This window comes from Scyliorhinus torazame, chromosome 5, assembly GCF_047496885.1.
Source record: "Scyliorhinus torazame isolate Kashiwa2021f chromosome 5, sScyTor2.1, whole genome shotgun sequence".
NCBI lineage: Eukaryota > Metazoa > Chordata > Chondrichthyes > Carcharhiniformes > Scyliorhinidae > Scyliorhinus > Scyliorhinus torazame.
Genome location: NC_092711.1, coordinates 83,672,991 through 83,700,826, shown reverse-complemented (window position 1 = coordinate 83,700,826; position 27,836 = coordinate 83,672,991). Strand labels below are relative to the sequence as shown.

At 47.0% G+C, this 27,836-nt stretch overlaps 1 protein-coding gene and 1 long non-coding RNA gene across 2 annotated transcripts in view; both read left to right on the top strand.

Annotated features, from left to right (window-relative positions):
- Positions 1-13,952, top strand: part of LOC140422821 (uncharacterized) — a 44,671-nt gene extending 30,719 nt beyond the window's left edge. Inside the window, 4 exon segments of the mRNA XM_072507724.1 lie at positions 2,063-2,150; positions 4,061-4,871; positions 8,264-8,336; positions 12,693-13,952. Of these exon segments, the coding sequence (XP_072363825.1) occupies positions 2,063-2,150; positions 4,061-4,871; positions 8,264-8,336; positions 12,693-13,754 (2,034 nt within the window). The 3' untranslated portion in view covers positions 13,755-13,952.
- Positions 13,953-17,654: 3,702 nt separating this feature from the next.
- On the top strand, positions 17,655-22,777 carry LOC140418709 (uncharacterized). The gene is made up of 2 exons (XR_011945261.1): positions 17,655-19,279; positions 19,976-22,777. It is a non-coding gene; the product is annotated as an uncharacterized lncRNA (long non-coding RNA).
- The last annotated feature ends 5,059 nt before the right edge of the window (positions 22,778-27,836 follow it).

Genomic DNA, 27,836 nt, shown 5'->3' with positions numbered 1-27,836 from the left:
TGCAAGAAGATATTGACGAACTAGGTGAATGGGCAAGATTGTGGCAATGTAAACAAGTGTGAGGTTATCTGTTTTGAACCAAAAAAGGATATAACTGAGTACTTTCTAAATGGAAAGAGGTTAAGTACAGTGGGTGTCCAAAGAGACTTGAGGTTCATAGAATCTACAGCACGGAGACAGGCCCTTCGGCCCAAACTGGCCCATGCCAACCAAAAAGCTCATCTAAGCCAATCCCATTTGCCTGTATTGGCCCATATCCCTCTGAACCTTTCCTATCCATGTATCTGTCCAAATTACTTTTCAATGTTGTCAATGTCCGTGCCTCAACCATTTCCTCCGGCAGCTCATTCCACATCCGTACCATCCTCTGTGTAAAACCATTGCTCCTTAGGTTCCCATTAATTCTTTTCCCTCTGAACTTAAACCTATGCCCTCTAGTTCTCGATTTCCCAACCCTGAGAAAAAGACTGAGTACATTCACCCTATCCATGCCTCTCATGATCTTATACACCTTGATAAGATCACCCCTCAGTCTCCTACGCTCCAAAGAAAAATATCCTGGCCTGTCCAATCTCTCCCTGTAACTCAGTCCCTTGAGTCCTGGCAACATCCTTGGAAATCTCTTCTGCACTCTCGCCAGTTTAATAACATCTTCCCTATGGCAAAGCAACCAAAACTGAACACAATACTCCAGGTGTGACTTCACCAACGTCCTGTACAACTGCAATATAACTTCCCAACTTGAATACTCAATGCCCTGACTGATGAAGGCCAGCATGCCAAAAGCCTTCTTCAGAGAATTTACAGTGCAGAAGGAGGCTATTCGGCCCATCGAGCCTGCACCAGCCATTACAAAGAGCACCCTAGTCAAGCTTACTTATCTACCCCACTCCCGTAACCCCCACTCATCCTTTTTTTGGACACGAAGAACAATTTAGCCGGTCCACCTAACCCGCACATCTTTAGACTGTGGGAGGAAACCAGAGAACACACGCAGACACGGGGAGAACGTGCATACTCCGCACAGACAGTGCCCCAGCTGGGAATCATACCTGGGTCCCTGGAGCTGTGAAGCAACTGTGCTAACCACTATGCTACCGTGTTGTTCTATCTACCTGTGACTCCACCTTTAGAGAACCGTGCACCTGAACTCCAAGATCCCTCTGTTCCATGATACACCCCAAGACCCTACCATTCACTGTGAAAATCCTACCTTGATTTGACTTTCCAAAATGCAACTCCTCGCACTTATCTGTATTGAACTCCATTTCTTGGCCCACTTACCCAGCTGATCGAGAGCCTGCTGCAATTTTTGATAACCTTCCTCACTGTCGACAATACCACCTATTTTAGTGTCATCTGCAAACTTACTGATCATGCCTTGTACATTCTCATCCAAATCATTGATATAGATACAAACAGCAATCTCCTAGTTACCAATCTCCTCGTTACTCCCCATCTTAGTTAATTATTCCAGTTTCTCAAATTTAGAACAGATTCCCAACTAGCCAATCAGCTTTACTCTGAGGTAAGTTATTTATATTTACTGTTCTGAAGCTGCTCCTCCCCGGATTCGGGCCAAATCCGCTCCCTGCCGACTAGGCCGTGAATCCCCGAGGTAAGTTATTTATACTTACTGTTCCGAAGCTCCTCCTCCCCGGATTTGCGGCAACTCCTCTTCCTGCTGTCCAGGCCGTAAATTCCCACGGTAAGTTATTTATATTTACTGTTCCAAAGCTCCACCTCCCCGGATTCGCACCAACTCCGCTCCCTGCGTTGGTGAGATTCATACCTGGGTGTCCGGAAGATTGTTAGGACAGTAATTGCCCTGTAAGGCAATGAGTCATTTTGCTTCCCAATTGGCCGAGGAAGGCAGTGTGTCACAAGGATGGATGTGTTGACCGATTAATGGCTGGAGGATGGGGGCAGGTCATGTGATCAAACCTCCAGGAATATATTTAATCAAAGTTGGCGAGGAGAGAATGTTGTGAATTTCTATCCTAAACTCACAGTGAGGTTTCTGTAAATTTACAAGATACTGGAAGTGGAGGTTTAACAGACGGGAAAAGCAAACCAAACGTCACATCGCAATCTGACAGAGTCACGCGATTCATTAGAACCTGAATTTCAGCAGCATCTGGGTGTGGAAGGTAAAAGGTTTGTCTGTTCTGTCTGTGAGGGAAGATTTCAGGTCTCAGTGTGACTGGAAAAGCCCCAAGATTCACAAACCCTGGTTAGACCAAACCTGGAGAACTGTGTTCAGTTCTGGGCAACAAACCTGAGGAAGGATAGAATGGCCTCGGAGGGAGTGTAGCTCAGATTTATCTGAGTGATATCTGAACCCCCGGGGTTAAATTACAAAATTAGCCTGTACAAAAATGTCAGAGACGTGATGGCGCAGAGAATGGCATCGGCCCATTGAGTCCATGCTATCTCTCTGGAACAATCCAGTCAGTCCCATTCTCCTGCTTCCTGTATCCTCGCAGGTTTATTTCCCTCAGATGCCTATCCAATTTCCTTTAAAAATCAAATCATTCGTTGTGTCTATTTTCAAACTCCCTCATAGGCAGCAAGTTTCAAGTCATTGCCGCTCGCTGTGTAAAAACATACATCTCATATCACCTCATATCTCCTGTACCTTTCACATACAAACTAGGAACAGGCCACTCGGCCCCTCGAGCCTGTTCAGCATTCAATAAGATTGCGGCTGATCTCATTCTAACCTCAACTCCACATTCCTGCCTACCCCTGATGACCTTTCACCCCCTTGCTCATCAAGAATCTATCCAGCTCTGCCTTAACAATATTCAAGTCGGGCAGCACGGTGGCGCAGTGGGTTAGCACTGCGCCCTCACGGCGCCGAGGTCCCAGGTTCGATCCCGGCTCTGGGTCACTGTCCGTGTGGAGTTTGCACATTCTCCCCATGTTTGTGTGGGTTTTGCCCCCACAACCCAAAAATGTGCAAGCTAGGTGGATTGGCCATGCTAAACTGCCCCTTAATTGGAAAAAATGAATTGGGTACTCTAAATTAAAAAAATATATATTCAAGGTCTCTGCTTCCACTGCCTTTTAAGGACGTGAGTTCCAAAGTTTTACAACCCTTAAGAGAATAAAAAATCCTCATCTCCATCTGAAATGGGAGACCCCTTATTTTGCAACAGTAACCCCCTTGTTCCAGATTCTCCCACAAGAGGAAACATCCTCTCCACATCCACCCTGTCAAGACCCCTCAGGATCTTATACAGTTCAATCCAGGCTTTATCCAAAACTTTAAATCTGTGTCCCGACTGCTTGTACGATCAGTGAATGGAAACAGAGTTTCTTTGTCCACCTGGTGGAAACCTGGCATAATCTTGTGTCCCTGAATCAAATCTCCCCTCAACCTCCTTTGCTGGAACCATTCTGGTAAATCTCCTCTGCACCTTCTCCAAGAACCTTCACATCCTTCCTGAAGCATGATGACCAGAGCTTTATAAAGATTCAAAGAATAGAATTAGAGCCATAGAATTCCTACAGTGCAGAGGGAGGCCATTTGATCCATCGGGTCTGCATTGGCCCTTGGAAAGAGCACCCTACTTAAGCTTAAGCCCATGCCTCCACCCTGTCCCTGTAACCCAGTGCCCCTAACTCACCTTTGGACACAAAGGGCAATTTATCATGGCCAATCCACCTCACCTGCACACCTTTGGACTGTGGGAGGAAACCGGAGCACCCGGATGAAACCCACGCAGACAAGGGGAGAATGTGCAAACTCCACACACAGTCACCTGAGACGGGAATTGAACCTGGGACCCTGGAGCTGAGGCAGCAGTGCTACCCACTGTGCCACCAGAAGCATAGTTTCAGTATCATATTTATATTAATGAAGCTCAAGGTCAAAAATGCTTTGCCAACTACTCTCTTAATGTGTCTTGTCTCTATACACAATCCAGCAGTTTTCATGGTCACTTTTTCCCAGTGCCGGCCCCACAAATGACCAGATTCACTCAGCTCAATTTCACAACCTGCCTTTGTGTTTTTGTGGGTTCTCTCTCACTCCCTATTTTCTGCTTTAAATCAGTTTCACAGGGTGTTCGAAATGGAGGATTCAAATTCCGGAAACTCAAACCAAGCATCATATCAGGATCTGACAGAGTTCTCGATTTATCATATCCTGAAGATTGGCGGATTTTGAACATGGAAGGAAAAAGCATCGTCCACAGTGGGGAGAAACCGTACACGTGTTGTGTGTGTGGACGAGGATTCACTCGATCATCAGACCTCACAAGCCACAAATGGAGTCACACGGAGGAGAAACCGTGGAAATGTGCGGACTGTGGGAAAGGATTCACTTCCCCATCCAAGCTGGAAATTCATCGACGCAGTCACACTGGGGAGAGACCATTCACCTGCTCCAAGTGTGGGAAGGGATTCACTCACTCATCCAACCTGCAGATACACCAGCGGGTTCACACTTGGGAGAGACCATTCACCTGCTCCAAGTGTGGGAAGGGATTCACTCAGTCATCCCACCTGCTGAGACACCAGCGAGTTCACACTGGAGAGAGACCATTCCAATGTCCAGTCTGCGGGAAACGCTATAAAAGTTCTTGGGAACTGATGTTCCATCGACGTGTTCACACTGACGAGAAACCGTTCAGGTGCTCTGACTGCGGGACTGCGTTCAGACAATCATCTCACCTCACTGAACATAAGCGAGTTCACACTGGGGAGAGACCATTCGCCTGCTCCAAGTGTGGGAAGGGATTCACTCGATCATCCAACCTGCAGACACACCAGCGGGTTCACACTGGGCAGAGACCATTCATCTGCTCAGGTGGGAAGGGATTCACCACTTCATCCCACCTGCTGAGACACCAACGAGGCCACAAGTAATGACTGCGACTGGGTTTTGGTGTTTCTCACATTCAGGACTGAACCATACGGCAGCACGGTAGCATTGTGGTTAGCACAATTGCTTCACCGCTCCAGGGTCCCAGGTTCGATTCCGGCTTGGGTCACTGTCTGTGCGGAGTCTGCACATCCTCCCCGTGTGTGCGTGGGTTTCCTCCGGGTGCTCCGGTTTCCTCCCACAGTCCAAAGATGTGCAGGTTAGGCGGATTGGCCATGATAAATTGCCCTTAGTGTCCAAAATTGCCCTTAGTGTTGGGTGGGGTTACTGGGTTATGGGGATAGGGTGGAGGTGTTGACCTTGGGTAGGGTGCTCTTTCCAAGAGCCGGTGCAGACTCGATGGGCTGAATGGCCTCCTTCTGCACTGTAAATTCTATGATGATCTATGTTCATTTGGGTCTCTTTCTGCTGATAACAAACTCCAGCCCATTTACAGCGGCTAATATTCTGGCTAAAAGTCAAATAAATTAGATTTGTGTGAAATATGCAGTGTGCTGAAACGTTTTAATATCTCTGACACAAGTTAGTTCCTTTTGAAGTACTCTCGCTCTCCCCTGTCTCTTCCATCCTCACCTCCAACAAGAAGTGTGAGGAGCTTGTGGATCATCTTTGTGACTGAGATTGAGTAAATCCGATCAGCTGCCTCTGCTGATTCCCTCCCTTCCTTGAGCCCACCAGATCAAACTGTCTCTAAATTTTATCCTTTCCCGAGCCCTGAACCCACATCTTTCTCTAGTTTCTCTCCCATCTCCCTCATGCCCTCAGAGCTCACCTTGTCCATGAGACCCAGCTCCTACTTCATCGACCCTATTACCACTAAGGTACTGATCAGCCAACTACCCTGTGTCCACAAATATTGTCAACATTTCTCTCTCTCTTCAGGTACTGTCCCTCTGCCCTTCAAATCTGCCATCAGCACTCTCGCAATAAAACAAACCCTTGACCCTGCCATCCTTACAAATTAGTGCCCCACCTTCAACCGCCCTCTCCTCTTTAAATTCTTTGAACACGTTGTCCCTCCCAAATCCTTGCTCATCTTCACCAGAACTCCCATGTTTGAATCCCTTCAATCAGGTCTCTGCCCAGTCAGAGTAGTGAAATACAAGAGACAAACAGACTCTTACCCAGAGTGAAAGACAGACAATCCGGGAGCTTGGATCCAACATGGATATGTCCATAAGACCAGAAGATAAGGGTAGGAGCATAGTCATTATTGAGAGACAGACACACAACTAAACAACACAAATCACAACACCAAGCTACCTGGACCCATATACCCGAGACAGGAAGGAGAATTGGAGACAGACTGGAAGAACTCAAAGACTCCAGACACATTAACCAAAAACAACCGGTAGAACCAAGGAAGTTCTACCTGTTCCCTAAAATACCCAAAATCTTTATTATTGTCACAAGTAGGCTTACATTAACACTGCAATGAAGTTACTGTGAAAAGCCCCTAGTCGCCACACTCTGGTGCCTGTTTGGGTACACAGGGAAAGTTCAGAATGTCCAAATTACCTAACAGCACGTTTTTCGGGACTTATGGAAGGAAACGGAGCACCCGGAGGAAACCACGCAGACACGGGGAGAACGTGCAGAATCAGCACAGTGACCCAAGCCAGGAATCGAACCTGGGACCCTGGTGCTGTGAAGCAACAGTGCGAACCACTGTGCTACCCTCCAGTTGCTGGGTAGATGCCGGTGTTCTAGCTTTATTAGAACAGCTTTGCTAGGAGTATGGCACAAGTCTTCAAAACTAATGCCGGAAAAATGTCTTTGCAGTATTCACTGCCTTCAGCCATTTCTTGATATCACGTGTTGTGAATGAAATTGGCTGAAGACTGGCATCTGTGATGTTGGAGATCTCTGGAGGAGATCAAGCTGGATCATCCACCCGGCACTTTTGGCTGAAGATTACTGCGAATGCTTCAGCCTTGTCTTTTGCACAAATGTGCTGAGCTCCTCCATCATTGAGGATGGGGATATTTGTGGATCCTCCTCCTTCAGTGAGTTGTTTAATTGCACCACAATTCACGATTGGATGTGGCAGGACTGTAGATCTTCGATCTGAAACGTTGGAAGACCTTCTCCATTCACCTTTTGCCCTGATGAAGGAGCTGCACTCCGAGAGCTAGTGACTCCAAACAAAACTGTTGGACTTTAACCTGGTGTTGTAAAACTTCTTATTGTGCCCACTCCAGTCCAACGCCGGCACCTCCACATCTGATATATCAGATAGATATTGTTCTGACAGTGCCGCCTGGTGTGTGTAATTAATTGGATTGAATGTCCAAAGAGCCAGCACAGGGATGAAGAGCCGCATGATTTACACCTATAATGGAATGAACAGTCAATGTAAGGAAATAGAGAGAAAAGACAGGGAAAGCAATGATTCCGGGACAGAACCCAGTCCAAATAGAATCAGGGGAGGTGAAAGGGAGGTTGGAAACGTTTAAAAATCTCTCCTTATTCCCAGAAATGAAATATAAGAGAGGACTGGGACGGAACGGTGTTGCAGTAGTTAGCACTGGTTCCGAGAACCTGTGTTCAATCCCGGCCCCGGGTCACACCCGTGTCTGCATGGGTTTCACCCCCACATCCCAAGAAAATGTGTATGGTCGGTGGATTGGACACGTTAAATTGCCCCTTAATTAGAAAAATTCAAAAATATATATAGAAGCAAGCACCTACTCACAAAAATTAGTCTGAATTTTTTGAAAAGCAATTCATCTCAATTGAGTAACAAATTTATTTTCTCTGCAGTTTCACCGTTCAGTGGCGGTGCAATTACCCAGCATTCCCTGCGTATGTGCAAGTGCCCTATTCACACCACAGGAGCCAACCGCGCAGGCGCAATGCTGGGCTATATGTGGAGCATGCACAGTGTCATTTTGCTTGAGGCCTTGTGCGTGCGGGAGATGCTTTACTGAACGGGTGAGAGTCGGTGGGCCGGAGGGGGGAATGGAGCCGGGAGTGGGGGTGGGGAGGGAGCGGAGGCTTCATAAACACCCAGTGCAGGTCTCACAACCTCAATAAGAACCTGGAGGCCTCGGGTTTGTAACACCGAGGCTTTTCCCCATGAACAGGCCCAGGTGACTGGCCACCACCTTGGATCAGTGGGGAGTGAAGCGCATGCGCCGTTATGTGACGCAATAGTGTGGGCGGGGCCTCGGTCCCGGTGACCAGGGGAGAGTCTCCTTTGGGACCTCTCTGTTCTCAGAGCTGGATTCATGTGGACGCAGAGGCGACACTGGTTCAGGTGGCGATGGACATCCTGGTGCATCCTCAGCCACCAAGAGTAATTATGCAACATGTCGAGGATTTGAAAGAGAGAAACATGCTTCAATTTGATCCATTTTTTTTTTTTCTAAGCCATCCAGGTTTCGCCCAATTGACACTGAGCCACGCAGGGAGATATCAGGGCAGATGGCCAAAAGCTTGTTTCCAAGGTAGGTTTTAAGGAGGGTCTTAATATAAGAAAGTGAAGGAGTGAGCAGGAGAGGTTTAAGGATGAATTTCCAGAGCTTGGCTATCAGGCAACTGAAAGAACAGCCACCAGTCATAGAGTGATTAATATGGCAAATGCTCATGACCATAAGATATAAGATGCAGAGCAGAAGTCGGCCATTCGGCTCATCGAGTCTGCCCTGCCATTCCATGAAATCGTGGCTGATCTGATATCCTCAACTCCACTTTCCTGTCTTATCCCCTTAACCTTGATTCCCTTCCTGATTAACAATTGTCTATCTCAGTCTGAGTCCTGAATTAGATGAAAGTAAATATCTCGGTGGCTGGATGAGATGACAAGAGATAGGGAGATACAACCCTGGAGGAAAAGGTGCTTCTTAATCGAGAGATTTTATAAGTCAGTGGGCACAGGGAAGGTGGGTGACCACGTCTTGGTGTGAGTAAGCAGAGTTTTGGATGAACTCAATATTACAGGGAGGTTGAATGTGAGCGGTCATCCCAGGGTGCATTAGGATAGTTGGGTCCAGAGGAAATAAAAGAATAGATGAGAGTTTCAGAAGCAAATGAGCTAAGAAAAGGCTGGAGGCTGGCAATGTTACTGAGCTGAAAATATGCAGTCTTGATTCTTTTTAAATGAATACAAGAGATTTGGGCATTGCTGGCTAGGACATTCATTGCCCATCCCTAATTGCCTTTGAGAAGGTGGTAGTGAGCTACTTTCTTGAATCGCTGCAGTCCATGTTGGGTAGGTACACCCAGAGTGCTGTTAAAGAGGGAATTCAATGATTTTTACCCAAAGACCTTGAAGGAACAGTGATATATTTCCAAGTCAGAATCTGTCAAAGTTCTGGTTGAGAAATACCCAATCTCTCTGCTTCTTTGCCTGCCTCTCTCCCTCCCTTCTCTCTCCCCTCTCTCTTTTCTCTTAGGGGGGACCTATACCGTTGGGATGGTCTCCACCTGAACCGAGCTGGGACCAGTGTTCAGGCGAAAAGAGTAAATAGGGTGGTCAATAGTACTTTAAACTAAAGATTGGGGGGGAAGGGAAAGTCAGGGAACCAAGAGGTGAAGTAATCAGTGGGAAGCGTAGCTGCTTAGGAATACAAAAAAGCACGAAAAGACAGAACTCAGGAGAGGTTACAATAGTCCCCATCCCACAAAATATGACACACTGTATGGAAAGGCTCAGTAAACCAAGGTCCACCACACTAAGAAAACAAAAAGGGACGGTCAATATAAAGGTGCTATATTTTAATGCGCGCAGTGTACGGAACAAGGTAGATGAGCTTGTGGCCCAGATTGTGACTGGCAGGTATGATGTGGTAGGCATCACAGAGACATGGTTGCAGGGGGTTCAGGACTGGCAGTTAAACATCCAGGGATTCACAACCTATCAAAAAGACAGAGAGGTGGGCAGAGGGGGCGGGGTTGCCTTGTTAATTAGGAATGAAATTAAATCAATAGCACTAAACGACATAGGGTCGGATGATGTGGAGTCTGTGTGGGTAGAGTTGAGGAACCATAATGGGAGTTATGTACAGGCCTCCTAACAGTGGTCAGGACCAGGGGCACAAGATGCACCACGAAATAGAAAGTGCATGTCAGAAAGGCATGGTCACAGTGATCATGGGGGACTTTAATATGCAGGTGGACTGGGTAAATAATACTGCCAGTGGACCCAAGGAAAGGGAATTCATTGAATGTTTACAGGAGGGCTTTTTGGAACAGCTTGTGATGGAGCCCACGAGGGAACAGGCCATTCTGGACTTAGTGTTATGTAATGAGCCAGACTTGATTCAAGATCTTAAAGTAAGGGAGCACTTAGGAGGCAGTGATCATAATATGGTCGAATTCAATCTCCAATTTGAAAGAAAGAAGGTAGAATCAGATGTAAAGGTGTTACAGTTAAATAAAGGTAACTACAGGGGCATGAGGGAGGAACTGACGCCAATCAACTGGGAGCAGAGCAGCAATGGCAGGAGTTTCTGGGAGTAATTGAGGACACAGTACAGAGGTTCATCCCAAAGAAAAGAAAGGTTATCAGAGGGGGATTAGGCAGCCATGGCTGACAAAGGAAGTTAGGGAATGCATCAAAGCAAAAGAGAAAGCCTATAATGTGGCAAAGAGTAGTGGGAAGTCAGAAGATTGGGAAGGCTACAAAAACAAACAGAGGATAACAAAGAGAGAGATAAGGAAAGAGAGGATCAAATTTGAAGGTAGGCTAGCCAGTAACATTAGGAATGATAATAAAAGTTTCTTTAAATACATTAAAAACAAACGGGAGGCAAAAGTTGACATTGGGCCGCTCCAAAATTACGCTGGTAATTTTGCGATGAGAGACAAGGAAATAGCCGAGGAACTGAATAAGTACTTTGCGTCAGTCTTCACAGTAGAAGACATGAGTAATATCCCAACAATTCCGGAGAGTCAGGGGACAGAGTTGAATATGGTAGCCATCACAAAGGAGAAAGTTGTAGAGAAACTAAGAGGTCTAAAAATTGATAAATCTCCGGGCCCAGATGGGCTACATCCTACAGTTCTAAAGGAGATAGCTGAAGAAATAGTGGAGGCGTTGGTGATGATGTTTCAAAAGTCACTGGAGTCGGGGAAAGTACCAGAGGATTGGAAAATCGCTGTTGTAACCCCCCTGTTCAAGAAGGGAACAAGGAAAAAGATGGAAAATTATAGGCCAATTAGCCTAACCTCGGTTGTTGGCAAGATTCTAGAATCCATTGTTAAGGTGAGATTTCTAAATTCTTGGAAGTGCAGGGTCGGATTAGGACAAGTCAGCATGGATTTAGTAAGGGGAGGTCGTGCCTGACAAACCTGTTAGAGTTCTTTGAAGAGATAACAAATAGGTTAGACCAAGGAGAGCCAATGGATGTTATCTATCTAGACTTCCAAAAGGCCTTTGATAAGGTGCCTCACGGGAGATTGCTGAGTAAAATAAGGGCCCATGGTATTCGAGGCAAGGTACTAACATGGATTGACGATTGGCTGTCAGGCAGAAGGCAGACAGTTGGGATAAAAGGTTCTTTTTCGGAATGGCAACCGGTGACGAGTGGTGTCCCGCAGGGTTCAGTGTTGGGGCCACAGCTATTCTCTTTATATATTAACGATCTAGATGACGGGACTGAGGACATTCTGGCTAAGTTTGCCGATGATACAAAGATAGGTGGAGGGGCAGGTAGTATGGAGGAGGTGGGGAGGCTTCAGAAAGATTTAGACAGTTTAGGAGAGTGGTCCAAGAAATGGCTGATGAAATTCAACGTGGGCAAGTGCGAGGTCTTGCACTTTGGAAAAAAGAATAGAGGCATGGACTATTTTCTAAACGGTGACAAAATTCATAATGCTGAAGTGCAAAGGGACTTGGGAGTCCTAGTCCAAGATTCTCTAAAGGTAAACTTGCAGGTTGAGTCCGTAATTAAGAAAGCAAATGCAATGTTGTCATTCATCTCAAGGGGCTTGGAATATAAAAGCAGAGATGTACTTCTGAAGCTTTATAAAGCATTAGTTAGGCCCCATTTAGAATATTGTGAGCAATTTTGGGCCCCACACCTCAGGAAGGACATACTGGCACTGGAGCAGGTCCAGCGGAGATTCACACGGATGATCCCAGGAATGGTAGGCCTAACATACGATGAACGTCTGAGGATCCTGGGATTATATTCATTGGAGTTTAGGAGGTTGAGGGGAGATCTAATAGAAACTTACAAGATAATGAATGGCTTAGATAGAGTGGATGTAGGGAAGTTGTTTCCATTAACAGGGGAGACTAGGACCCGGGGGCACAGCCTTAGAATAAAAGGGAGTCACTTTAGAACAGAGATGAGGAGAAATGTCTTCAGCCAGAGAGTGGTGGGTCTGTGGAATTCATTGCCACAGAGGGCGGTGGAGGCCGGGACATTGAGTGTCTTTAAGACAGAAGTTGATAAATTCTTGATTTCTCGAGGAATTAAGGGCTATGGAGAGAGAGCGGGTAAATGGAGTTGAAATCAGCCATGATTGAATGGTGGAGTGGACTCGATGGGCCGAATGGCCTTACTTCCACTCCTATGTCTTATGGTCTTACTTCCCTCTCTCCTCTTCACATCGAGGCCACAGCCTTCCGTAGGCCTAGGAATGCTGGGTGGTAGGTTCTTTTTCCTGAAGGACATTAATGAACCAGTTGGGTTTTTATGACAATCCAGCAGTTTTCATGGTCATTTTTCCCAGTGCCGGCCCCACAAATGACCAGATTCATTCAGCTCAATTTCACAACCTGCCTTTGTGTATTTGTGGGCTCTCTCTCACTCTCTTTTGTCTGTTTTAAATCAATTTCACAGGGTATTAGAGCAAATTTGCAGTTGGGAAACTCAAACTGAACATTACATCAGATCTGACAGAATCCCCAATTTAACCTGAACATCATTGGATTTTGAACATGGAAGGAAAAAGCACCGTTCACAGTGGGGAGAAACCATACACGTGTTGTGTGTGTGGACAAGACTTCAACCAGTCATCTTACCTCTCACAACATAAATGCAGTCACAACGGGGAGACACCGTGGAAATGTTGGGACTGTGGGAAGGGATTCAATTACCAGTCGAAGCTTGAAACTCATCAACGCATTCACACTGGGGAGAGGCCATTCACCTGCTCCGTGTGTGGGAAGGGATTCACTCAGTCATCCACTCTACTGACACACCAACGAGTTCACACTGGGGAGAGGCCGTTCACCTGCTCACAGTGTGGGAAGGGTTTCATTAATTCAACCAATCTGCTGACACACCAGCGAATTCACACTGGGGAGAGGCCATTCACTTGCTCCAAATGTGGGAAGGGATTCACTCGGTCATCTGACCTGCTGACACACCAGAGAGTTCACACTGGGGAGAGACCATTCACCTGCTCCGAGTGTGGGAAGGGATTCACTCTGTCGTCTGATCTGCTGACACACCAACGAATTCACACGGGGGAGAGACCATTCACCTGCTCCATGTGTGGAAAGGGATTCACTCGGTCATCCCACCTGCAGAGACACAAGCAAGTTCACACTGATGAGAGACCTTTTAAATGCCCGGATTGTGGGCAGTGCTTTAAATGTTCCTGGGACTTGGTGTCCCATCAACGTGCTCACACTGATGAGAGGCCGTTCACGTGCGCTGACTGTGGGACTGGGTTCAGGCGATCATCTGACCTCATTACACACCAGCGGGTTCACACTGGGGAGAGGCCATTCACCTGCTCCAAGTGTGGGAAAACATTCACCCAGTCATCCAACCTGCTGAGACACCAGCGAGCTCACAGTGTGAAGAGACCATTCACCTTATCTGTGTTTGGGAAGGGATTAATTCAGACAGCCACCCTTCTAACACAACAGCGAGGTCTCCCTGAGGAGATACCGTTCAACTGACCCGAATGACAGGATGGATTCACTTAGTCATCGTTTCTGCTGAAACAACAGTGGGTTCCCAGTGTGAAGAGATGTTTTAAATCATGTATAATCAAGGTGTTCCCAGTGATGAGAGACTGTTCAGGTCTCCCTTTAAGACTGGGTTTTGGAAATTAAAGTTAAATGGAAAATAAATCAGCTCTGTATTAACTACCAAAATATCTCTAACACAAGTCTTTTTTTTTTAAGCACTCTCCCTGTCTCCTCCATCCTCACCTTCAACACCAAGTGTGAGGAGCTCATGGAGTTTCTTTGTCACTAAGTCTGAGACAATCTGATCAGTTATCTCTGTCCCTTCCCTCCTTCCACTAGCTCACTGGGCCAAACTGTCTCTAAAGTTTCCCCTTTCCTGAGCCCTCCCTGAACCCACATTTTTCTCTCGTTTCACTCCCATCTCCCCTCATGCCCTATCAGGATTCATCTTATCCATTAGACCCACTCCTGCTCCAATGGCCCTATTCCCATTAAAGTACTGACAATCCAACCTCCCCAAGTTCACTGACTTTGTTCACAGTTCTCTCTCTTCAGGGACTGAACCTCTTTCCTTCAAATCTGCCATCATCACCTCTCCTCAATGAAAACAACTTTTCACCCCACTGTCCTTGCAAACAACCGCTCCATCTCTATGCACCATTTCCGCTCCAGATTCTGTCTTAACTCCAAAATCCATACCCATCTTTCCCGAACTCAATGTTTGAATCCCTCCAATAAGATTTCTGTCTCCCATAGAAGCCAGACTCTTGTGCAGGCACAGACCGGGTGGCAGGTTCCCTTCCCTGAAAGACATTAGTGACCAGTGGGTTTTTATAACAATCCAGCAGTTTTCATGGTCACTTTTTCCCAGTACTGGCCCCACAAATGACCAGATTCATTCAGCTCAATTTCACAACCTGCTTTTGTGTTTTGGTGGGCTCTCTTTAAATGTCCCTTGTTTGTACAAATAGTTTTACTGGGTTTTGGAAGGATTTACACTCGGGGAAAGTCAAACCAAACATCACATGAAAATCTGCCGGAGTTGCCCTGTTCATCAGGACCCGGATATCCGGGTTTCTGAAAATGTGGGGACTGTGGCAAGGGATTCAGATCCCCGTCTGAGCTGATTCCTGTGTGGAACAGATTCACTCTCTCATCCCACCTGCTGACACACCAGCAAGTTCACACCGTCAAGAGAGAGTTTAAATGCTCCGACTGGGAGAAGAGCTTTAAAACCCACTGAGGGAGCACCAGCGCATTCACACCGGGTACGCACCATTCAGCTGCTCACAGTGTGGGAAGAGGTTCAGGACATCACCCCACCTTCTGACACACCAACGAATTCACACTGACGAGAGACCTTTTAAATGTCCAGACTGGGAAATGCTTCAAAGGTTCTGTAGATCTGCAATACCATCGACGTGTTCACAGTGATGAGAGACCGTTCAGGTGCTCTCACTGCAGGACTGGGTTCAGACGATCATCTCATCTCACTGCACACCAGCGCACGCACACTGGGGAGAGGCCGTTCACCTGCTCCAAGTGTGGCAAGGGATTCACTCAGTCATTCAATCTGCTGATGCACCGACGAATTCACACGGGGGGGGGGAAACTGTTCACTTGCTGTGAGTGTCGAAATGGATTCATTCACTGGTCCCACCTGGAGACACCAGCGAGTTCACAAATGATTTTGCAGGAATTGCTGCTGTTAATCACATCCTGGACTGAATCATGTTTATTCTGACATTTGGGGTTGATCTCTAATGTCAGTTGCCCAGTTTAGACTGAGCAGGGACCCCATCACATCACATCATGTGTGGATAAAGCATTATGTCTGCAAACCCTATTAAATGCAAATTAGTCAGAGACTGCGCTGAACCGAAGATGAGCAGTAAACAGATCACAGTCCAATCCTGCAGCTCTCCATTGACAGGAGCAGAATCTGTTCTGTAACTCGAGATTGCGGCTGTGTGAGCTCTGAGTATTTATAATCACAAATAGGCTCGAGCTATTTGGTAGATGGGCTGTTCAAAGCTATTAGCTTCTCAGATATTGAAGGAATTACTTGAAAGTAAACTCACCGATTTCTCAGACTCTGGTCCATTAGTGCTGATATACAGTGAATCACTGGATGTTACTTGTTCTGTGAAATATCTCTCTCGATTGTTGCTGAACTGTTGGATAACTGATTACATTCAGACATGTCTGGAAAGGACTATGTGCCCAGGTTTAACTGTAATTTATAACCAATAGACCATAAGACATAGAAGCAGAATTAGGCCATTCGGCCCATTGAGTCTGCTGCCATTCAATCATGGCTGACATGTTTCTCATCCCCATTCTCCTACTTTTGCCCCATAATCTCGGACCCTTTATTAATCAAGAACCTATCTATATCTGTCTTAAAGACACTCAGTGATTTGGCCTCCACAGCCTTCTGCGGCAAAGAGTTCCACAGATTCACCACCCTCTGAAGAAATATCTCCTCATCTGTGTTTTAAAGGATTGTCCCTTTAGTCTGAGATTGTGCCCTCTGGTTCTAGTTTTCCCTACTTGTGGTAACATCCTCTCCATGTCCACTCTATCTTGGCCTCGCAGTATCCTGTAAGTCTCAATAAGATCCCCGCTCTTCCTTCTAAACTCCAAAGAGTACAGACCCAGAGTCCTCAAACTTGGAGGAGTGGATATCGGGATTTGTGAACTAACATGCAACATACAGATGTAATGACTTTATTCAACATACTGCACTTGATATAACCTTAGTTAAAATACAGATCAGCGCATTTTTGTTCTCATCAGGTCTTACTGTACATAGATCTTTTTTAATAATTCTGTGTATAACACTTTGAATACCTAAGCTCTATCCAGACTAAATGCAATGATAGAAATGTAAATTTCTTGAATGGTTCCTTATGTTAAATCCACTTCAAAAGGTAAAACATATCTGCCTGCAGAAGTTCTCAAAATCAAACTCATCAGTGGCATCACTAGTTGTTTTATATATGTACATTACGTTGCGTTTAATATTCTTGAGCTTCAGATATATCCTACACTGAGTTATAAAAATATATTCTTGTCTCAAATCCAGAAGTGAGAACTGGCATTCCAATTCTAACTATTGCATTGTGCACCCATTGGTGTTAGTTGTATTTTGGTGATCCCACATTATAACTAATTCCTTTTGCAAGAACATGCGCTACAAAAAAGTGTTGTTTTCAAGCCCATAATGCAATATGAATTAATGTATGTTAAATACAAAATGGTTATAGTATGCAAATGCTCAGACTAACAACATTCAATTTTATAAGGCAGCAGCATTATTTAAAAGATCAATTTACTAATGGTAGACTATTGACGCCAGTTAGAAAAACCTATATGGCACTGTGATCTGGGATGTACTTCTGAGGCTGTGTAAGGCTCTGGCCAGACCCCATTTGGAGTATTGTGAGCAGTTTTGGGCCCCATATCTAAGGAAGGATGTGCTAGCCTTGGAAAGGGTCCAGAGGTTCACAAGAATGATCCCTGGAATGAAGAACTTGTCGTATGAGGAACGTTTGAGGACTCTGGGTCTGTACTCGTTGGAGTTTAGAAGGATGAGTGGGGATCTTATTGAAACGTACAAGATACTGCGAGGCCTGGATAGAGTGGACGTGGAGAGGATGTTTCCATTGTAGGAAAAACTAGAACCAGAGGACACCATCTCAGATTAAAGGAACGATCCTTTAAAACAGAGATGAGGAGGAATTTTTTCAGACAGAGGGTGGTGAATCTGCGGAACTCTTTGCCGCAGAAGACTGTGGAGGCCAATTCACTGAGTGTCTTTAAGACAGAGATAGATAGGTTCTTGATTAATAAGGGGATCAGGGGTTATGGAGAGAAGGCAGGAGAATGGGGATGATAAAAATATCAGCCATGATTGAATGGCGGAGCGGACTCGATGGGCCAAGTGGCCTAATTCTGCTCCTATGTCTTAAGGTGAACATACAAGGACTCCTAAAGTCCACTCAGAATTAGATGCTGAACTGAAATGATAATATTAACGATGATCAAAAACTTGGTTTAAGTGCCAGGCAATGACCATCTCCTACTAGACAGACCCTAACCATCTCCACTCAATAATGGCCAAGTCAACTCAATTTCTCCTCATGGGACAATGCCCTTACTCCAGGAACCAGTCCAGTGAACCAATCCTCAACAACCCCTCAGTAAGTATGTCCTTCCCTGGGTAAGGAGACAAAACCTGTGCACAGTACTCCAGCTGAGGCCTCAGCACTGCCATGTTTAACTGTAGTGGACTCTTATACTCCAATGCCTTTTTAACGAAGCTAACACACTGGGTCTGAGCGTGTTGCAGTCTATGAGATCTTGCTGTGCACAAATTAGCTGCTGTATTTCCTACATTACAACATTAACTGCACTTCAAGGGAATTAAATTGGCTGTAAAATGCCAGGACATCTTGAGTTCATGAAAGGCTCGACAAAAATACAAATCTTTCTTTGACAAAGGAGATATGACCCAGAAGTGGAACAGTCGAGAACGGGATTTCAATTAGTCTCTTTTTACCTTGGAGGAAACAAATACTCGACACAGTGCGAGTTTGACACCAAACTGATTTACTTCACATTTGATATTAATATCTAGAATATTAAACTCCAGCCCCATTATAGGGGTCACTAACGTCAACAGAAATCAGCTCCAAGAGTCCAAGAGTGGTGTCAGGGAACCTGATACTGGATGGATTCCAGGTTTGAACCCTGCAACTGAACGGCATCATTCTCGTGACACCAGGTTAAATGTAAATTGTCAATGATTCAGCAAAAGCTGAGCTCACCTCCAACACCAAATGCAGGCAGCAGCCATTTTGGGGACTGCTGTTTTGCCGAGGGAAGCAGGCAGCTCATGAAAGGGCCAGGTGAATAAAGACCGCACTATGCGACCATCGACATCAAATCTAGGTGCAGCACTCAGAACTGTGCTAGTTTATCCCTCAAATCTCACAGAAAATCACATGAAAACAAACCATGTTTTGACCCACAGTGACTCTGACAGCAGTGCACTAACATGCACCACACTGTCTAACTTCATGCAAAAAACAGATTGACAATCCCATTTTGTTCCAGACAGGCTCCATAACAAGTTCATCGATGAGCTTAAATTGCTATTTATTGGAATGAGCAGGTTTCTCGTTCCCTCCTCTCTTCCAGCCTTTTGAAAATTACAAACGGTCTCAGAGGCTGCAGATCCTGTGTCACTGACCAGGAAAGTAATTTTCACATCACACCAGCGCCCGTTCCCACCCCCGCTGGTAACTAAAAACCAACCCAACTATCAGAATGAACATGGTTCAGTTCTGGACGACATGAACAGCAGCAGCAACAACAGAATCCAACCCCTGTAGTCATAAGTGAAACTGTTGGTGTCTATGCAGGTTGGATGAAAAAGTGAATGCCTTCCCACACACGGAGCAGATGAAAGGTGTCTTCACAGTGTGAACCCGCTGGTGCCTGAGAAGGTTAGATGCCTGACTGAATCCTTTCCCACACACGGAGCAGATAAATGGTCTCTCCCCTGTATGAATGTGTTGGTGTTTCAACAGATTTGTTGAGCTTTTAAAGCTCTTTTCACAGTCAGGACATTTAAACAGTCTCTGATCACTGTGAACAAGTTGGTGTGTCAGCAGAACTGGTGACTGAGAGAATCCTTTCCCACAAATAGAGCAGGTGAACGGTCTCTCCCCAGTGTGAACCCGTTGGTGGGTCCCAAGGTTGGATGAACTGATGAAGCCCTTCCCGCACACGGAGCAGGTGAAAGGCCTCTCGCCAGTGTGAATGCGCTGGTGTATCAGAAGGTTTGATAATTGAGTAACTCCCTTCCCACATTCAGAGCAGGTGAATGGCCTCTCTCCGGTGTGAATTCGCCGATGAATTTCCAGCAGGGATGGAGAAATGAATCCCTTCCCACAATCACCACATTTCCATGGTTTCTCCTTGGTGACGGTGTTCTTGTGTCTCTCCAGGTTGGATGATCAATTGCAGCCTCGTCCACACACAGAACACGTGTACAGTTTCTCCCCACTGTGAATGGTTCTTTCAGAATGTGTAACTGGTTAAAACTCTTTCTATAGTTAGTTCACTGGAACACTTTCACTCGAGAATGTGTGTGTCTCAAAATTGTTCCAGACACTGATGTTTTAAATCTTTATCCACAGACCGAACAGACAAACTCTCAATCCACATTCAAAGGTGGATAATATTCAGGTCCTGATGACTCGAGTGACTGTCAGATCTTGATGTAATGTTTGATTCAAGTGAACCATCCGCAAGTCTAACCCCCTGTAAAATGAGTTTACAAAATCATTACTTTAAATGCAAAATAGAAATTCTGAACAGACAATTCTAGTTTCTCTGAAACATTTTTCATCTCTTATTCCCCCAAATCTGTAAATCCCCGTCCCACACACTCTCCCTCATCCCTGGGCTGAAATCCAAATAAAGTTGGATAATTCTTTCAGGATCCTTTAAGAAATTCTACAACTCAAGCTCATGTTTTACAAGGAGGATCGAGAGTCCCTATGGCTGTGTTGCCTTCCCGGTGCCAGGGTTCGGGACACTTACATGGGCACATAGGTATAAGGAGCAGGAGTAGGCAATTCAGCCATTCGAGCCTGCTCTGCCATTCAATAAGATCATGGCTGATCTCTTCTTGGCTTCAAATCCAGCTCCCTTTCTGTTCTCCATATCCTTTTAACCATTTTTTTAAAATCAGAAATGTACCTATCTCCCTCTTGAAACCATTTAATGACTCAGACTCCACCGCACTATGGGGTAATGAGCTCTGTAAATTCACCACCCACTGCGAGAAGTATTCCCTCTTCACCTCAGTTTTAAATTTACCGCCTCTCAACCTATATCTGTGACCTCTCATTCTAGATTGCCCCACATGGGGGAACATTTGGCTTACATTTATCAATCCCTCTTAATATTTTCTATACCTCGATCAAATCCCCGCTCTCCCATGCACGTTTTGAATGTTTACCATCATCTATCCCACTCTCTGATTGTTCCCCATTGCTGATCCTAATAAGCACACTTTTCTTCTTATCTGTTTCTCTATCTCCTTCCCTTCATCAGATATTCCTTTACTCTGATTGAACTCTTCTTTATCGGCAGCCCATTGCTCAGTTACAGTTTCCCCTGCCACCCTTTGACTCCAATTTACCAGGGTCAGGTCCATTCTTACACCACTAATGTTGGTTTTCCCCAGTTAATTATAGCTTCCACAATCAAAGGCTGAAGATATTCAGGTCCTGATGAATGAGTGACTTGACTCAACTGAGTGATGTTTGGTTTGAGTTTCCCATCTCAAAATGCTGCATCTAAAAATATGTAAAATAATTTTAACAAAATCCATCATTGTCAGTCCAGGAGAGAAATTGAGAAGAAACAAACATTTCACCTAGTTTGAGTTTGCTGTGTATAAATCCTCCCCTTCCAATCCCGATAAAAGACGTTTCCAAAATCCATCATGGTCAGTCCAGGATAGAAATTCATAACATTCTCTCCTCCTGCTTACATGTGTGATCAATGTAAGAAATTGGTATATATATTGTATTTTATATCTGGTGCAGTAAGGTTTTTAAAAGCCTGGGTTAAGGTATATACTTGTTGCAGTAATATTATTAAATGACCTTGGTTAAGGTCCAGACTGTGTGTCTGCTAAAGCTGCAATTAAGAAGATCTGAAGTCATTATTCATTCTAACCATTTACGTGTTTTCATAGAGATGCCTAATGTAACATTGTTATGATTTCTAGAGATTCCCTGGAGTGCCGATAATTTATTGGGGTGTGTTTTTTGTCCATGCTAGACAAGGTCATGGAACATAGTCGGATACAGATAATGCAATTAATGGGAGGAGCCAGGTGTGTCTGTAGTTATGCAGTTTCAGAACGGTTGCAGTCTGCTCGGAGATTTAAGTTGAACAGCAGTTTTGCCAGATGCTGTAAAGATGAGCAGGAGCTTCTGACAAGACAGAAGTATTTGGTATTGGTGTTGCTTACTTGGAGTTAGTGAAGGTGTAAGACTTAAATTTAGGTTTTTCCTTCTGTTTAAGAACTTTTATTTAAATTTGGAGTACCCAATTATTTTTTTCCACTCGCTCCGACACCGACCCTCTCCCATATACCCACTTCCTAATCATGACTATATTCGTCGTCCAATAATAATTACTAAAGTTCGGCAGCGCCAGCCCGCCCCGCTCCAGCAACCCCTTTTTTACTTGCAGGGTCTTATCCGCCCATACAAAGCCTGTGATCACCTTATTGACCAGTTTAAAGAAGGACCGCGGAATAAAGATGGGGAGACACTGAAACACAAACCGGAATCTCGGAAGACCGTCATTTTTTAAGAGGCAATTTAGTGCGGCCAATTCACCTACCCTGCACATCTTTGGGTTGTGGGGGTGAGACCCATGCAGAATGTACAAACTTCACACGGACAGTGACCAGGGGCCGGGATCGAACCCGGGTCTTCAGCACTGTAAGGCAGCAATGCTAACCACTGCGCCAATGTGCCCCCCGTAAGAACTGTTTAACTGATAATTGGAAAGCTATTTTCTTTCATGTTAAGTGTGGTTAGTTCTGTGTTTAAATTAAAGTTTGTTATAACATAAAAGATACTGTCATGATATCCACATCAGCATATCATGGTGCAATCACACACACACTGATGGACAGGTAGTTGGACCAACCAGCACACACATAACATCGCAGCCAATCACCAGTGAGAGCACACGCACAATAAAACAGGGAACACCACAGTTCCCGCTTATTCTACCAGGAGATAGCTCAGAGCACAGAGCTCACAGCGTGCCACTCAGACATACACCATGTGCTGAGTGCCTCACTAAGATAGTGATAGGGCTGGGTCCACAGGTTAGCTGGTGAAGCACATACCCAAACCAGCAGTTAGTAGTTGTCATTGTTTAAGACAATAAAACAGAGTTGTACCATCTACAGCCGTGTTGGATCATTTGTGCATCGGAACACCCAACACGACATGATACAAGTAGTGGAAGCTAACCAGCGACTGTGAGACCTACCTGCACCCTTTCAGAAATCCGCCGTCCTGCTCCATGGAAAACATCAGCCCACTGCAGCCGCTCCGAATCGCTGGAAATCTTGGCGTCAACTGGAAGCTGTTTAAACAGCGCTTCCAGCTCTTCTTAGAAGCCACAGACAGGGAGAATGCATCAGACACCAGGTAGATCGCCCTCCTCTCCACGGCGGGGCAACACGCCATCCACATCTACAACTCCCTGGCATTCGCAGAAGGCGAGGACAAGACAAAATATAAGACGGTGCTTCTGAAGTTCGAGGACCACTTCAGCGTGGAAGTGAATGAGAGCTTCGAGAGGTACCTCTTCCAGCAGCAGCCTTTCCAATCTTACTTGACACACCACCGTATCCTCGCGCAGTCCTGCGGCTATGAGGCCACCTCCAACTCCACGATACGGGATCCGATAGTTTTTGGGGTCATCTCGGACACCCTACGCCAGCAGCTCCTTAAAATAAAGCGCCTCACCCTAGCGACTGCCATCGAGACCTGAGTCCTCCATGAGAACGCGACCAGCCGGTACTCCCAAATCCAGGCAGCCGAAACGGCCCGGCACGGGTCCTACGAGGTGGAGCAGGTCCAGTCGATCGAGTTCCTCCTGGACGAGGGCGGCCATTTCGCGCGCTTTCCGAGGCCTCCCGTGCTTGTACGTGCCAAAAGAGGGGACGTGACGCAGAGGGACCTGATGTGCAGGTGCTCTCTATGCAGGACCGCACCGTGCATGCGCAGTGACGCAATGAACGCCATGACGTCACAACATGCGGCAACTGTGGCTCCGCCCACTTAAAGCGGCAATGTCTGGCCAAAGCGCGACAATGCCTCCGCTGTGGCAGGATGGGCCACTACGCTGCCTGCTGTCGAGCACCTCAACCTACCAACTCCCAACAATTCCGCCAGCCTTGCAGGGATGTGCGGATGTTTCAGCCCCCCTACACTGAGTCATATCCTGATAGTATGCAGACCAGCGATACCGAAGACAGGGAGCCCTTCTGCGTTGCGGTAATCCACAAGAACCGGATGTCCACAAGTCGGAACCACCAGCCGCTGCCAGTGCACAGCATTGATCCGGGCAATGAGTGGTGTGCCACCCTAACAGTCAACCGATCACAGATCACATTTCACTTGGGCACTGGTGCCTCCGCCAATCTCCTCGCGTGGTCAGCCTTCCAGACCCTGAAGGTCAAACCACCGATTCTGCCATCCCACTGTCAGCTGGTTGACTACAATGGAAACGTCATCCCGGCCACGGAGTCCTGCCAGCTCGAGGTTACACACAACTCACACAAAGCCACATTATCGTTTGAAATTGTTGGATCCTCGAAGGACTCTCCGTTAGGCACACAGGCGTGCAAGATCCTGCACCTTGTTCAGCGGGTACACACTCTGTCTCCAGAAGGCACGTCCGATTTCCCGGATGCAGACTTTAGGGCGCAGCTCCACTCACTCCTCGCGCACAACCGTGAGGTTTTCGAGGGCATGGGCACACTGCCCTACACGTACAGAATACGGCTCAAACCGGTCGCCACCCCGGTCATTCACACACTTCGTAGGGGCCGAGCACCACTCAAGGACTGCCTCAAGCAGCAGCTGTAGGACCTGCAGGACCAAGGAGTGCTTTCCTGGGTCACGGAGCCAACGCCATGGGTCAGCTCCATGGTGTGCGTCAAGAAGCCCTCCGGCGAGCTCCGGATCTGTATCGAACCAAAAGATTTGAAGAACAACATTATGAGGGAACACTACCCCAAACCCAAACGAGAAGAAATCACGAGCGAAATGGCTCGGGCAAAAATATTCACCAAGCTTGATGCCTCAAAGGGTTTTTGGCAGATTCAATTGGATCAGTCCAGCAGGAAGCTGTGCACTTTCAACACTCCATTTGGCAGATACTGCTACAATAGGATGCCATTACGGCATCATCTCGGCCTCCGAGGTGTTCCATCGCATTATGGAACAGATGATGGAGGGCATCGAAGGGGTACGCGTCTACGTAGACAACGTTATCATCTGGTCCACCACGCCACAGGAGCATATCAGTCGTCTCCAGCGTGTTTTTGCACGGATACGAGATCAGGGCTTGCGCCTCAACCGAGCCAGTGCTCTTTTGGCCAGATTGAGCTAAAGTTTTTGGGGGACCACATCTCCCGGTCGGGTGTGCGGCCGGATGCCGACAAAGTGGCAGCCATCGCCGCCATGCAGCAGCCGTCTGACAAGAAGGCAGTGCTGCGCTTTCTTGGGATGGTCAACTTCCTGGGGAAGTTAATTCCTAACCTTGCTTCGCACACGACTGCTCTTCGCAACCTGGTCAAAAAGACAACGGAATTCCAGTGGCTGCCCGCACACCAGAATGAATGGGAGGAGCTCAAGGTCAAGCTCACCACCGCCCCGGTACTGGCATTTTTCGATACCACACGGGAAACAAAGATCTCAACTGACGCCAGCCAGTCTGGCATTGGGGCGGTACTCCTGCAACGGGACACTACATCATGGGCTCCGGACGCCTCTGCGTCGCCATGACCACCACAGAACAGCGCTATGCGCAGATTGAGAATGAGTGCCTAGGCCTGTTGACTAGCATCAACAAATTTCACGATTATGTATATGATCTTCCGCATTTCACTGTGGAGACCGACCATCGCCCCCTGGTCGGCATCATTCAGAAGGACCTCAACGATATGACCCCTCACCTCCAGCGCATTCTGCTCAAGCTCTGGGGGTACGACTTCCAACTTGTCTACACCCCTGGGAAGGATCACATCATCGCAGATGCTCTGTCCAGGGCGGTTAACACACCACCCGACTCGGAGGGGTTCGTTTTTCAGGTCGACGCACAAGTAGCCTTCACATCGGCCAATCTGCCGGCCACTGACGCACGTCTGGCCCACATTCGCCGTGAGACTGCGGCTGACCCCCTTCTACAGCATGTAATGCGCCACATGATGGAAGGGTGGCTCAAGGGGCAGTGCCCACAATTTTACAATGTCCTGGACGACTTGGCCGTTATTGATGGTGTCCTCTTGAAGTTGGACCCGATCATGATTCCACACAGCATGCACCGGCTTGTCCTCGAACAACTGCACGAAGGCCATCTCGGAGTTGAAAAGTGCAGGCGGAGGGCCCGAAAGGCTGTGTACTGGCCGGGCATCAGCGACGACATCGCCAACATGGTGCTCAACTGCCCCACATGCCAAAGGTTTCAGCCGGCGCAACCCCCTGAGACACTTCAGCCCCATGAGTTGGTCACGTCTCCCTGGGCGAAGGTGGGCATGGACCTTTTTCATGCGCTCGGCAGGGTCTACATTATTCTGATTGACTACTTCTCAAGTTATCCGGAGGTCATACGCCTGCACGACATGACATCATCAGCTGTCATCCGGGAATGCAAGAAATCTTTGCTCGCCATGGAATTCCCCTCACCGTCATGTCTGACAACGGGCCTTGCTTTGCGAGCCAAGAATGGTCTTCCTTTGCCACTTCATACAACTTCACACACGTGACGTCCAGTCCCTTGCATCCTCAGTCGAATGGCAAGGCGGAAAAGGGCGTCCACATTGTGAAGCGGCTCCTCTGCAAGGCTGCTGATGCCGGATCTGACTTCTGTTTAGCCCTGCTGGCCTATCGCTCAGCCACACTGTCCACGGGCCTCTCGCTAGTCCAGCTGTTAATGGGTCGCACCCTCAGGACCACTGTGCCGTCCATTCATGTTCCTGACTCGACAATGCTCCAGTATTGCGAAGGATGCAACAACAGCGTGCTCAGCAGAAGGTGGCACATGCCGCTCGGCCGACTGATCTTCCTGCCCTGGCGCCTGGAGACAACGTACGCACACACCTGCCGGAGGGTGGCTGGTCGGCAACGGCTGAGGTTCTCCGCCACGTGGCTCCCCGCTCCTTCCTGGTTCGCTTGCCTGATGGCTCCATTCGCCGCCGTAATCGGTGGGCCCTTCGTCTGGTTCCGCGCTCGCTACGAGATCATGCACCGGTGCCACGCCCTCCTGTTGTCCCTGATGTCGACTTTGTGGAGCTTCCTGCCACTCTGCCTCTTCCTCTTTCGCCTGTGGCCAGGCCCATTCCTCAGCCGGTGGATCCTGACCCACCCTTGAGGCTGTCAAACCGAATTTGTCACCCACCTGAGAGACTTGACTTATGAGCCTGTTAGCACAGTGGGCTCACTGAATTGTTTTACAGTACTGTTAATGAGTTTCTTTTCTTGTCGTTCATTGTTCAAGAAGTTTTCTCTCATCGTTTGCTGATTGCATTGTTCTGTTATTGGTACAACCTCGTTGCTCTGTTGCACCTGACACCTTCCTCTGTATACAGTTGAGCCTCATGTACATGTTGTAAATATTGCACACACATACTCAGATGCACTCAGTACACATTTCTATTTATTAGCATGTAGGCACATATCCTTGTGAAAGGGGGGAATGTCATGATATCCACATCAGCATATCATGGTGCAATCACACACACACTGATGGACAGGTAGTTGGACCAACCAGCACACACATAACATCGCAGCCAATCACCAGTGAGAGCACACGCACTATAAAACAGGGAACACCACAGTTCCCACTCATTCTCCCGGGAGATAGCTCAGAGCACAGAGCTCACAGAGTGCCACTCAGACATAGACCATGTGCTGAGTGCCTCACTAAGATAGTGATAGGGCTGGGTCCACAGGTTAGCTGGTGAAGCACATACCCAAACCAGCAGTTAGTAGTTGTCGTTGTTTAAGACAATAAAACAGAGTTGTACCATCTACAGCCGTGTTGGATCATTTATGCATCGGAACACCCAACACGACAGATACTAACTGGGCAGTCATCACTCCTGGGGTAAAGTATCCTTTCCTCGCAGTTTTACAAATTGTAAGAGTATTTGGGCTTCTTGTCTGGTGCCCTGACAAATGTTGGGCATTGGTCCAGGATTCTGACACAGGTATGACCGCGCATGCGCCG